We start from the raw sequence: 13,823 nt of genomic DNA, 5'->3' as shown, positions 1-13,823 counted from the left end.
CTAGGGCAACTAGCACAATTTAATATTACAACTTATTTATCTTAAATCTTTAGGGCAACTAGTTCATTGTAATATTAGAACTTAGCATTAAACATGCGTCTACAATTTTACAATGAAGTAAACAGATGCAGACATCAAGTACCTGATCTTTTGACAGTCCCACAGCTATTTCATCAAATACCAAGGTCAAGAAAATTTTAGGCAGAGTGAAATCTGTGAGTTCAGGCTTGGTGTTCAACCTGAGGTGAGCCACAGCTGAGATTGGCTTGAACACTACGGCAGGAGAAAAAAATATACATTCTGAGTATATTAATGTTTTTGAAGGATAACAAATAGACAGGAGTTTAAATGTATACGTTAGTGACTTTTTAAGTCGCAAGAGACAATCTCTTCTCTTTGCACCTTCTTATGTGAAGAAAGAGGCCAATTCTTGATACACAACTGCAGTTACAGGTTGGGCATCTGTAATCACCAGACAATGTCGCACTTTCACCCTTCTTTCTACTTCTGGTGTGTATGTCACTTGCAATCCAGGACCATTCCTTTAAAGCTTGCTCTCCATTGATCCAGTGCCTCATTTTTGCAAATTTGGTGGTGTCAATTTTGAAGAGCATCATGTTGCCTTTACATACATCAGTGGCTCTACTCCAGCGGTTCTCAACCTTTTATGCTCGGCGACCCCTTTTTACAATCCCCCACTCTGCCGCAACCCCCCTCCCCGCACACACACATACAGCAATAGATGAGTAACAATCCATATTTTGGATCGTCTCATGCGACCCCTGGCAAATCGTCAATCGACCCCCCAAGGGGGTCGCAACCCGCAGGTTGAGAACCCCTGCTCTCCTCCCTTCTATCAGATCACCATACAGAATGTTTTGTGGCAGTCAACCTTGTGGTATTCTGTGAACATGTTCAAGCCAGCCAAAGTGTCTTATGTTGATAACAGTGCCCACGTCCTGGCACTCTGCTCATCGCAGCACTTCTTCACTAGTTATTTTATCATGCCACCTTATTTTAAAATCCATCTTAAGCATCAGAGGGGGAAGATATTCAGCTTTTTTTCCTGCCAAGAGTAGTTTGACCATGTTTCACTTCTGTATGGTAGAGTGCTCATCAAACAGGTCCCGTACACTTATGGTTTGGTATTGGTAGTCTCCACAGTATGGCCAACACTCTTTTCTGATATCCTTTGTCTTGGTTATCCTGTTGTTGATGTCTTTATCCAGTATCACAGCGTTGGAGATGATGGTGCCAAGATAGCAGAATTGGTCAACAATTTCCTAAGGAACAATTACAACTTGAGTGAAACCTTTCAGGATGCTCTAAATCTTTATAGAACTCATATATGTTTGTTGGAGCATCCCGAGTCATTCAGAGCAATAATTATGCTGCTAGTCCACACCAATTCTAAGACTTACAATATTGTAAATGTGGTTTTGTTCCTTGCTTGGCAATGTTGTCCTGGAGCTTGCCCTGTGATCAAAATAGAAACGTGTTTGATGTTTTTTTAACCAATGACTTTTTATATTGAAAAATGAGAGGAAATCATCCTAATATAGAAACAACATCAATCAAAGATCGAACGTTTTGGATGAAATATTGATTGATTTTACAGAACACATTGTATTGATCCTTAAATAGTATATTAGAAAATAAACATAAAATTCAGAATCTTTTACTTCACAAAATATAAATTTTAATGATTATAATGAGCTACTGAATGATTAAAAAAAAAACAACTGACAAATAGCATAAATAGTATTTATTATTCTAAGATATTCTTCCTATTTCTACATTCTAACTACAGTGGAACCTTGGCTACCTAACACCTTCAAGAGGAAAGATTTTGGATAACAACTAAAAGTTTCTTAAGTTTTAGTAAACATAAATGTTTTCTTCTGTTGAAATGCTTTCTTTAATATTTTTGTGTGTTTATTATTGCCATTTAAATAACATACATATATAGTCTGTAACTTTTATATATTAGTAAGTCAACAGGGGCTGAGAACCAATTAAATCTATTTGCTTTATTTCTTAAGACAAAAATTGTTTTGGATACTGAACACTTTGCAAACGGACCAACTTTCCAGAATGGATTATAGTCATTAGCTGAGGTTCCACTGCAACTCTAAATCTACTAACATGTTTAACACATCATGCAAAACAAGAAGGTCGTGTATTTATTTTTTCTAAATTATTAGGTACAGAACAACATGACTAATAAACTGGACTAATACAAGTCACATGCTCTAACCTCATCGTATAGGGATGACAAAAGACTAGGAATAATTTTAGAGTTTATTAAGATTTTGGGAAGAGTATAGTATGTTATTTAATAGTGACAACTGGCATTGAAGAAAGTAGCAAGCAACAGATGGTCTCTGAAAGAGAAAGTTGAAGAACGCTTTAAAAAAAAAAAAAAAAAAAAGCCACCGAACACACATTTGAGACCTATAGAAAAACCCTTGTTGAATACCGTCACAGAAGATAAAAAGAAAAACTTAAATAGACAGCAGCTCTGTCTGAATTAGATGTGGAAAAATATGCAGATCACAACATAGTCGTGTGAAACAGTGCACTCATCCTTAATCTTCGGAATCAAAGACATATATATTCATATAATTGTGAAGACAATGTGAGATGTCTTTTCATTTCATGTCATAAAACAACACTGACACACACACACTACAAAGGTTCAAGCATTTACAACAGCAGCAACACCAAAAGTTAGAAGCTGTGAACGTCTTGATGTCATATCCTGTCATTTGAACCTCTAAAGTTTATTTCAAAAGTATTTTAAAACAAGTGATTTCGCGGTATTTCAGCTCTTGAAATGTCAAGAACATGTAAAGATGAACCAAGTGAAGCCAAAAAAAACAAGATGTGACATCACAGTTTCATGCCCGTACCCACAATGCACAGTCAAACCATGTGACATGGGCATAATGCAATATACTTATGTCAGTAAATGACGGATGAACCAAAGTAAAGGCCTAGTTAACTAGAATGTGTTAAAACTTGATATATAAAAGTATAAACTGTATTTACTTATTATTAAAAAAAAAGTTCACATGTGACAAGCTACAGAAATCAAAGGATTAAATTATTTAGACAATGGATGTTAGTTTGTTGTGAGCAATGTATAGAAGCATGGAATCAGAAGGAAAATGAAAGAGTGGATCAATTTATCAGGTGAGTTTCTATAAACACATTAAAACAAGTTTGGTCTACACAGGCATACAGAGATTATAGACAGTAGGAAAATAAAAAAAAATAATAAAACCTGAAAAAGTTCTTGTAATGAATCCTGAAAATATGAACACATATTAAGATGACATTAATTACAAAACTGACTAGAGTTTGTTTATATCAAGAATACGTCTGATAGTGGTCAAGATGGTATATCTAAAACAAAGATAACCATAACAAAAAAATACTAATTGCAAATGCTAAGGCTACTTAAATATAATTCTCTCTGTATTTAAAAGTTTGTATGCCAGCACCATGACTAACAACCTTTGCTTCCCCTATTGATGTCAGATACCCATTAGAGTTGTGTAGACTCAGGGGTGTCTTAAAAATGCTTTATGTCAAAGTCTTCATCAGAATTTCAACTCGAGATCGCTTGGTTTGAAATCGACATATTTCTACCATTCAATCTCTTTGCCTGATATATATTTACACAAGGCAATATTATGTGGGTGTTCTTACCAGAATGTTAGTACTGTCTGTTTAATTATTATTCAATTAAAGAGTAACCTTTATCCCCTAAAACAGTTGTTCACAGGAAGTCCTTAATAAGAGTATCAAAAAGCTGAATTCTTGATTTGGTGTGGACTGTATCAGTCACCATTTTAACTTATATATCTATTGGTTGGAAAAGGGAGAGAAATAATACCCAATTAAAAATGGAAATTATAATTTATTACCATACAACAAAATAATTAATCAACTTACAAGAATGACTTTCCTGTCTAGATCCTGTATCAGCCTGTCTTTACTGTTCCAATACACTGACAGAGAATCCAGTCTGACAAGCTGGAAAATATATTAAAAATATATATATATATTTATGTATATGCTTAAGCGCTCTTCCGCAGTGTCAAATACAACAAATGAAAAAAAACAGGAGGTAACCATCAAACGAATTAAGTAACACCGGCGAAAGGCCGCAACAATCAATATAGGTAGTCGACGCTAGTGCTGAACATCAAATACGTTAAATACTCAGGAAGGGAACCGTCGAATGTCATCTACGACAAGCCATCTGTATAATGTTTCTTATTTCTACTGTGATAAGGAAAGCGTCTTGTTTATATCGTCTCCTAGAGTGTTCTTACTTTTTAAAGTTATATCACGTCATCGTCACTAAGTAAAAACTTGCCCCCTATTCCTGAAACAAATAACTAAGTCCTAATCGTGTCATAAAAATATCTATATATCTGTAAATGCTAATTGCAACATATAGATCTGGCAAAATAACTGAATGAACTAACGATTGGTTTTGATAGTTATAAGTTACAATGTAAATTTTTACTGAAGATTCAAGTATAGCTTTAGTGTACCAGCTAGAAATGATGAATACCTGAAAACAGTAAAAGTGCTTACTTGTGCTGGTAAAAAAATCTATTGTATAGGTACCACAAAATTACAATTTTACATCCTACAAATAATGATGATAATGCAAGAAATGTGTTTAAAAATACTTCAACAGCAACTTTCTTAGGAAACAGCTAGAGCTTCTGCAGGTGTTTATAAACTAATTACTGTCTAACCAATTGACTGATTTGAAAATGATGACATCCTAGCACAGAGAACCCAGCCAGACAATCATCATGAGCCCTTGGAAAACCCACCTTAAATATTTGTGTGACAGCCTCTTTGATAACTGTCTCCTTCCAGTTGGAGTCTGTTGTCTGCAGAAAAAAATTAAAGAAGATGAATCTAAATATTGACACATAATTAATCCTTAATTTTTAGTCACAATGCATATAATACTTCATTTAAACATTAAATCAACATGATAAAAATATTAGAGGTTGTAATGGTTGAGTGGTAAAACGCTTGGCTTTAAAACTGAAGGGTCCCCAGTTCTAATCCAGTTTAAGACTGGGATTTTGAACTTTAGAATTATTAGGGACCCCCCCCCCCCAGTCCACCCTACTCTAATGGGTAACTGACATACCCTTGAGAAGTTAAGGTGGTTGGTCATTGTAATGACCACAAGACACCCTCTTTAACTCTCGATCAAAGAAACATCATCTGTTCCCCGCGGATGGCAAGGTAAAAAGGAGGACCTTAACTTTATTTTAATAATAATGATATTATATGCCATATTGTAATACTTCAAATACAATCATTTCAAACCATTTGTCTATAATTATCAATGTCATCCAGTAAGCTAACAAAGACTGAAATGAAAGATATGTTGAAAACAGAAACAATCTTTTTTTGGCGCTCCCCATAATGTGTTCAATAGTGTGACAGACAATTTTATTGGGTGGTTGCCTCCACTGGCAAGAAACATTAGATGTCCCCATTATGCTCAGGATTTTGTCATGGCACCTGACTCCCTAATGGTTTGACATGGCACCTGACTCCCTAATGGTTTGACATGAAACCTGACTCTCTAATTGTCTGACATGGCACCTGACTCCCTAACTGTTTGATATGGCACCTGACTCCCTAATGGTTTGACATGGCACCTGACTCCCTAACTGTTTGACATGGCACCTGACTCCTTAACTGTTTGACATGGCACCTGACTTCCTAACTGTTTGACATGGCACCTGACTTCCTAATTGTTTGACATGGCACCTGAATCCCTAACTGTTTGACATGGCACCTGACTCCCTAACTGTTTGACATGGCACCTGACTCCCTAACTGTTTGACATGGCACCTGAATTCCTAATTGTTTGACATAGCACCTGACTCCCTAACTGTTTGACATGGCACCTGACTCCCTAACTGTTTGACATGGCACCTGAATTCCTAATTGTTTGACATAGCACCTGACTCCTGACTCTCTAATTGTTTGACATGGCACCTGACCTGACTCCTTAATTGGCTAAGACAAGAAGAGGTGCAAACATAAATATTGTTCAGTCTTAGTAGGCATCAATGGAGAAAACAAATTATGAACAGCTTTTATATACCAAGTGCAGAGATTTTGATAACTCACGTGAAAGAGTAGCTCACTGAGTGTGAATCCCATCGCAAACGGCCTGGAAGGGTTACTGTACTTGTCTTCATACCGAATGTGGATATTAGATATCCTGACTTGTAGGTTTTTAATGACCTGTGTTGCAAACTTCTCAACAAAACTGTCATTTTTAGGTTCTTTGGGCTTATCTGAGGAAATGTTAGAGATATGATTCAATCAACTTTCTACAAAACTAGACAATGAATGTGCAGACATTGAAAAATCAGATCATGAATGTCTAAGATGAAAGAATAGGAAAAGATAACTAAGATGAAAGAATAGGAAAAGATAACTAAGATGAAAGAATAGGAAAAGATAACTAAGATGAAAGAATAGGAAAAGATAACTAAGATGAAAGAATAGGAAAAGATAACTAAGATGAAAGAATAGGAAAAGATAACTAAGATGAAAGAATAGGAAAAGATAACTAAGATGAAAGAATAGGAAAAGATAACTAAGATGAAAGAATAGGAAAAGATAACTAAGATGAAAGAATAGGAAAAGATAACTAAGATGAAAGAATAGGAAAAGATAACTAGGATGAAAGAATAGGAAAATATAATTTCATAGAGACACACAAACGGAAATGCAGGTAGATTATAATGTTGCTGTTTTTTTGTCAACATTGTTACTATAATTATTATAATTATTGTGATTTGAGTTGACACACACATCTAGGAGATCAATAAACAGTTCTATTGTTATATATATTATATAACGCTCCTTCTGCCCTATGATAAAGACAACATTTCCAAATATATTTGGAAATAGGTGGAGCAGACAGTAGCTGCAAGTCTAGTTACCATAGTTACCAAATACAAATAAAATAAGAAAACATAATTAATAAAACTTTAATGTTTTGATTCATGGAGATATATACTCACTATGAACTTGGTTAAAAAATACTGCATTCCTCCTTAGCCTTTGGACTCGAAGTAAAGCCTTATGTATATGAACTTGGTTAGAACTACAACAACTAAATTTAATAAAATACTCAGAAAGACACACAGATAAAGGCACATTCCTCGTCCCATATGCTAGGACAAATTTGTACAAATACTCCTTCTTCCCTAGTGCTATTAGAGCATGGAATGGGTTGCCTGAGCTAGCCAGGAAAACCAGTGACTTGGCAGAATTTAAGTCATTGGTTAATTTGCATGACGCGTAGGACGTAATCATCTTCTTTTTTGAAGTAATGTCTGTATTATATAAGATAAGATAAGATAACTTAAAGGAAAACTTATTGATATTTTCTATTTCCAGGTTTATTTTTTTTTTTAACATGATTAGATATTCTTTCAAAAAAGAAGATTATTACAACCTAGCCCAAACCTAGTCCATGATGGCAGGGGATGGCAGAAGGTGGGGTTCGAACAGGGAACCACTGAGATCATGTTCAGAGCGCTAACCAACACAACTAGACATCCATCCTCAAATCAAAGTTAACATATTATGCTCATACAAAGGTCTGACTAAATGTGACGTTCCATGAAAGGAATTTCCTACCTTTCTCAGCCTCAAGTTTCTTTAGTTCTTCAATTTTGGCAAGTGCAGCTTGTTTGGTATCCTGGATGGCTTTGGCCTCTTTTTCTTCATCATATTTAATGGCTAGGGAAATAAAACATTATGTTAACTAGATCAGTGCCAACTATGAGATCTGTTACCTTCTCAAGGAAAACAGAAACAGAAAATATGTCATAAAATGATATTTTTTGTATTCAACAGAATTTATGTTATAAAAATGATATTTTTAGTATTCAACAGAAAAAATCATATTTAAAAATTCACACTATTCCATAATTCCAGTAGTTTAATGTTCTTAAACATCAATTTATATATAAGTCTATTTAATGCTATGAATGCCAAGACAAAGATTGATTAAATATTTGGCAAGGTGGAGAAATCCTGCATAAAAACTTGCTGATCATGTGATAGAGAAGAGAAGGGAAGGAAAAACTTAATGGTAAGTTGGACATAGAAAAAAATGTTAAGAATTAAAGCAGTAAAATTGATGATATTTCTCTACTATATATATATTTAAAAGAAAAGGCTCAATTAAAGCATGTCAACAAAAATAATCTTCAGTTGATATAATTTAATGAGAAAAATGTTCTCAAGTATTTTCATGATCATTTTGGTACAACCAAGGCTGAAAGCTTATAGTCTGCAGTAAAAAAAAAATAAACTAAGCTTAAAAAACAACTTCGATTTCTAAAAATAAAAGAACTGTTCTTAACTAAGTAGGGTAAAAATTAAACCTATACTCTCTAAAGATATTAACAAATCCATACTAACCAACATTCGGTAGAGCCAAGGCATAAATGCCTTCAACCTGTGCAATGACTGGCTCTGTATAAAGGTTCTTCCATGGGACTTTTAAGGTCAATTTACCTGGACACAGTTAAAAAACATCTAATAATATAAATTCTTAAGTAATTACTAAAACATGACATCATATTACGACATGGGCGCAGCTAGGAATTTTCCATCATTTGGAAATGGGGGGGTTTGACCTCATTGGGGGCCCCTGCATTTTGCGTAATATTTAGTTTTTAATGTAAAAAAAAACTCATTTGAAACTTTCATTTGCACATACAGTATAAGATAGTCCTTGTTTATTTTTAAAAGTACAGACACTGCGATATATTAGGTAAAGATCATCTGTGGCTTCTGGATAACAAGGACATCATGTGGCCAGCACAATGTCCTACCACCTTTACTTTTCCCAAATTAATGTTAGGTACGCATTAGAGTTGGTTGAACTCAAGGGCACCTTCTTCTTCTTCTTCTAGCCAGCTTTTTGCTGCTGAGCTGCCAGCTCTTTTGCAGACTGTGCCAAGGAAAAATAGTGTGCTGTTTTCCTCAGTTTTTCAGCACTGCCGTACAGGGTGTTGGTTATGTTGGGCTGGGGTGGTCTGCCTAAGGTGGATTAGGAAGGGGCATTCAAAAAGAGGGCACCATAAAAAAAAGTCCTGAAAATTAATCCTAATCTTCACAGGGATTGAAACCCAGAGACACCCAGTTCATTAACCCAAGTCATTATTATAAGTAAATTAAATTAAATATGTTTTGGCTGAAGTAAAAGTCTCTTATAAGTAAATTAAATTAAATATGTTATATATAAAGTAAAAGTCTCTAAGATGGTTTGATTTGATTTGATTTGATTTGAGGCACATCGGCACAATTTAGGCCATGTCGTGCCTGCAGTCCCTTAAGGACTACTCTCTCTCTAAACAACAAGGGCCAGATTCTATACAGTCATATAATTAAAATCAAGGTCTATTCACAGTTAAAATAGTAAAGGTAGTAAAAATTTAAATATTTGGTAAAAATCTAATGTAAATAGTGCATGTTCACAAATTCAGAAATCACATCTTCGTAGATAGCCCCACTTCCCGAATAAAGCCCAGTACCTTCCCAGGGTCGACATTATTAAATAGTGTTTTTAGATTAGTGGCTCTAAAATATTTCGCCCTGACATCCTGGTATCTGGGGCAATCAACGAGGATATGTTCCACGGTGAGGCGAGAGTCACAGTACTCGCAAAGTGGGGGCCTCTAAGATGGTGATGTCAAGTTCAATGTTCCCTCCTCTCCCTTGTGTTGGCAAAAGAGATTGGTCCAGGGTGCACTCAGATTGCAAAAATTTGAAGGAGAGTGTGCCACACAAAAGTACGTAGCAAATAGATTTTTTAAACTTTCAAATAACCTTTCCTCTCATTCCACATCGCTTGTCCTTCACCTTCCCCTCAAGAGACACGCCAGATATGTAAAACATTCTCTTCAAACACACCCAAACAGGCGTGCAAAAATAGTCTCAAGAATATGCCTATCCACGATTAAGAAGATCTAGTCAATAACAATGGAGATGTAATAACAGCTACACTATCAAACATAAAACTTCACTGACCTATATGGCCTGCTTTTATTTTCACAGGTAAATCAAAGTCATCCTGTAGAGAAATAATTAGAAGAATTACATTTCTGAACTTTTGATTCTATCAGCTTAATTATTATGATTAATTATTACTAATTATTAATATGTGTTCTTCACACAGATGATGCAGATGCCGTTGTAACAAAGCTAAATAAAAGGAAACATTTTTACTTTCAAAATAAATTGTTTTTATCTGATACTGCATGTAATTTAGTCTCTAAAATGTTGTATTATGAAATGCCTTGTTATTTGCAAACCAACATTGTTAAGAAAATGAGCTTGGTTGAATGTAAGGGGCTGAACTGTGTTTTTTTCAGGGCCAGATTTAAAGCAGGGCGGGCTGGGCTACTTCCCAGGGGACTCCACAAAAAGGGGGCCTCAACAATACACAAAATAGATCCATATTTCGACTTGTTTTTTTTTTTTTCTTAAATATTTTTTTCACATTTTTACAGACAATGGTTTAAATCTTGTTGTTGGTCACACTGTCATGGTTAAGAAAGTGTCTGCTTGTAGCAAGCTTGTAATTTTAAAAAGTAGCTTTGGATTTTGGCAGTTCATCAATTAAAAAAAAATACATTTTTATACCAAAATACACATATTAAAAATTGTATAAGAGGATGGAAAAATGAGATAAAATGTACAAGTACTATATTTTTTTCTTTTAAAATAAGGCATGCTTTTAGACATAAGTATTACTATAATTATAAATAGACATTTCGAAAAAGTGTAGCGGCCTCTACAAAAATCCTGCCCCGGGGCCTTTACTTACTTCAATCTGACTGTGTTTGTTTTAGTTTAAAAACTGAATGAGCTTGGCTTATGGCAAGATGGTCTGCTTAAAGTGGCTTAAAACCTTATAGATCTGCATTTAGAATTACTTACCAAGGCACTTTCTTTGAGATTTAAATTGCTGAGAACAACATCGCCTGCAGAAAATAAAAATGTGTATTATTAACTAGTTAAAATAAGGAAACAGGGTCTAGCCCTTGATGGTAAGTCATACTCAAAACATTGTACACAAATTCACAATTACGTTACATTCACAATGACAATGGTTTGGTCAGTAGCAGAAATTGTGGAAGAGAAATGATCTTTGTTGAATACATGATAAATATATAATGTGTTTGGGGACTATATAACTATTAAATAACACACAAAGATTTTCTCGATGAGAGCAATGTAAAACCTGATTTTCAAGAGCTCTTTTAGCTTTTAGGAACAGAATGTTACAAAAACTATGACTTTTACTTAAGAGGGCTGCTAAAAAAAATGACTCTCATGTGTTATTATAAGTTTTAAACAACCAAGAAAAACTTTCCTCAAAGGTATACAACAAAATAAAAGAGGAAAATCAAGTCTCAAAAATAACATGATTAACCATTAACATCACAAAAAGTAAACTTCCAAATAACAGTCTATTAAAAATGTAGTAAAATCTATTTCAAATATTACTTAAGCATATATATTTTGTTTTCGGCATGTGAATTTTAACTATGGGTTTGCACTGATGGTCCATCCACCACTTCCTATTGCAGAATACTCAAAAAAAAACATCTAAAGGCTCAGAAAAGAGTGGGCATGCTAAAGAAGAGGGAAGAGGCAGATCCTGTACTGGATAGATTTTTGTCCAACAAACCGTGGAGCAAAGCCTGTAATACCAACAATCAGTTGATCAGTTTAGTAGTGTTTGATGGTGTCCAGCGTAAATCAATCTGGAAAATAGCAGAAGAATATGTCCTCCCTCGAATTCTGGCGACATCTCTGCATAAAAATCTGTTATGTTCTTCAACATCGAGTATAGCCCACAGGTGCACTGGTATCCCCGTTAACATTGGCCACACACAAAGCTTGAACAACTGGAAAAGTTCTCCTGTTATCACACGCGAGATCACATAAAGCTACAACAAACAAACAAACAAATCAATTAGCCTGGGGGACAAAGGTCCACCTTTTCAATACAATCATTGTCCAACGCGGTCACCTATGCTTGCGAGACGTAGAGCTCATCCATAAAGGTTGAAAAGAGGCTAAATGTGGCTCAGCAGAAATTGCTGAGATGGACCCTAGAAACAGCACACCAAGAACAAGTCACCTTTCCGCACTCGCCCATTAAGTGAAGTGGTTGCCGATCTTCGTATGAAATTCGCGGAACATAGCTTGGACAAGCTTGGAAGCCGAAGGGAGGCAAAAGAAGGCCAGCCACGTCTAACAATGGCATCGCACCATCTCAGAAGACCTAACGTTCGTGGGCGCATGATAGGAACAAGCTGTAGAAGCCGCCTACGAACGAACTCTGAAGAGAGAACGTGCCGCCCTAAGCGCCGAAAACGCCGAGTGAAAACCAAAGTCTAATCATCTTTCAATTTGCTAAAATCTATAAATTGGTCTGTGAAGACATCAGGGTAGTTGCATATAAAAAAAAAAGATTTTTGTAGAAGTCAAACTGATTCTTAACAGGGAAATTAATGAATTATAAAAATGCTTCAGTTGGTTTGTTGGGACGTGAGAAACTATGTGGTCCAGCCTCACTGAAAACAGCAGACAGAGCTAGTGAGTAACAGAATGCTCTTTATGTCTGTATTTCCACCCTTTGGTTACTGTGAGGCTATTTGATTCATTTATCTGAAACAAAATCTGGCGTACGAAACTGGAACATGGGCCAAGGCTCTAGCGCCTCCTAACGTGACCTCCGTATCGAAGGCGCCGCTCCTAGTGACGTCCGGGTGGAAACGGTCGTTAGAGGAGATGTTTAGTGCAACAGAACCCCCGTTGGAGTGTGAAACAGTGGCGAGCTCATAGCACTGGTGAGGAAAGAAGTATGTCCCAACAAGACCACGACTCTGCTTTATTGATCCTTCTGGGAATTTGTCTTGATGACAAGGACTCTTTTCACATATAAAAACACAACAGAAGACATACACATAAATACAACAGACGCAACATTCATTCAGCGACTACACACAGGCATCTTGGTCCTTTTCATGTTTCCTGATCAACGAGTGACGTTGATATAGTCTGACCGAGTGAGCTACGAACGAGGTTTTGTACCGCTCTGTTCTTGTTTTGATTGACAGCAGTCGCCCACTACGCGAAGACCTGACGTTGTTCTGATGGAGAGGATGGCCGTTGTCTTTTTTTCGATTTTTCTTGAAAGTGTTTAAAAAAGTTCCTTCAAATGTGGTAATGTTGTGAGTGCAATTCACAAACCACACAAAAATCTTAAGGAGCTGTTTTATGGCTGACAACCGCACGGCTGAACAGGAATGGGGGGAGTTTCCCGTTGTGCTCGGACTTCGGACTCATCTCTAGTCCGGAGAGTCTTTGAATCGAGCCATGAACAACAGGGACGCAAAAAAATGTCCATCCGTTTGGATCCTCCCCATGTGAATATTTCAGTCAGACAGGGGGAGGGGAGGTTCCATTAGCTTGAGAGTTTCATGAGTCTTCCACAAATTCGCCTGGACAGTGGTGCGATTCAACGTGCGACAATCAACAATTATTGGTCCAGTAGGCCTACTTGGTTGCTAGCAAGCTACGCTACAGACATTTCACAAATATGCCGGTTGCTTCAACGTCTAACTAGGTCAGCGTAAATTTATTTTTGAAACAGATAATCATTAAATAAATTATTACAAAATATGTTGCCCCCCCCCCACTCCGCCTAATAACGTGCTGTC

The 13,823-nt window shown here is 36.0% G+C and overlaps 1 protein-coding gene across 28 annotated transcripts in view; it reads right to left on the bottom strand.

Annotated features, from left to right (window-relative positions):
* The window catches only part of LOC106059486 (intermembrane lipid transfer protein VPS13C-like), a 142,241-nt gene that overhangs the window by 111,123 nt on the left and 17,295 nt on the right, over positions 1-13,823 (bottom strand). For 26 of the 28 annotated variants that reach the window (XM_056016728.1, XM_056016735.1, XM_056016721.1 and 23 more), the window contains 10 exons: positions 11,029-11,072; positions 10,117-10,159; positions 8,503-8,598; positions 7,714-7,815; positions 6,187-6,356; positions 4,860-4,919; positions 3,961-4,041; positions 3,287-3,310; positions 1,422-1,476; positions 143-273 (listed from right to left, as the gene is read on the bottom strand). In XM_056016728.1, coding sequence (XP_055872703.1) covers positions 143-273; positions 1,422-1,476; positions 3,287-3,310; positions 3,961-4,041; positions 4,860-4,919; positions 6,187-6,356; positions 7,714-7,815; positions 8,503-8,598; positions 10,117-10,159; positions 11,029-11,072 — 806 coding nt within the window. The remainder of the gene's footprint in view (positions 1-142; positions 274-1,421; positions 1,477-3,286; positions 3,311-3,960; positions 4,042-4,859; positions 4,920-6,186; positions 6,357-7,713; positions 7,816-8,502; positions 8,599-10,116; positions 10,160-11,028; positions 11,073-13,823) is intronic. The other 2 variants (XM_056016727.1, XM_056016729.1) reach the window with 1 other exon arrangement.

Source organism: Biomphalaria glabrata, chromosome 18 (assembly GCF_947242115.1).
Source record: "Biomphalaria glabrata chromosome 18, xgBioGlab47.1, whole genome shotgun sequence".
Taxonomy (NCBI): domain Eukaryota; kingdom Metazoa; phylum Mollusca; class Gastropoda; family Planorbidae; genus Biomphalaria; species Biomphalaria glabrata.
This window is presented reverse-complemented; position numbering and strand designations above follow the sequence as displayed.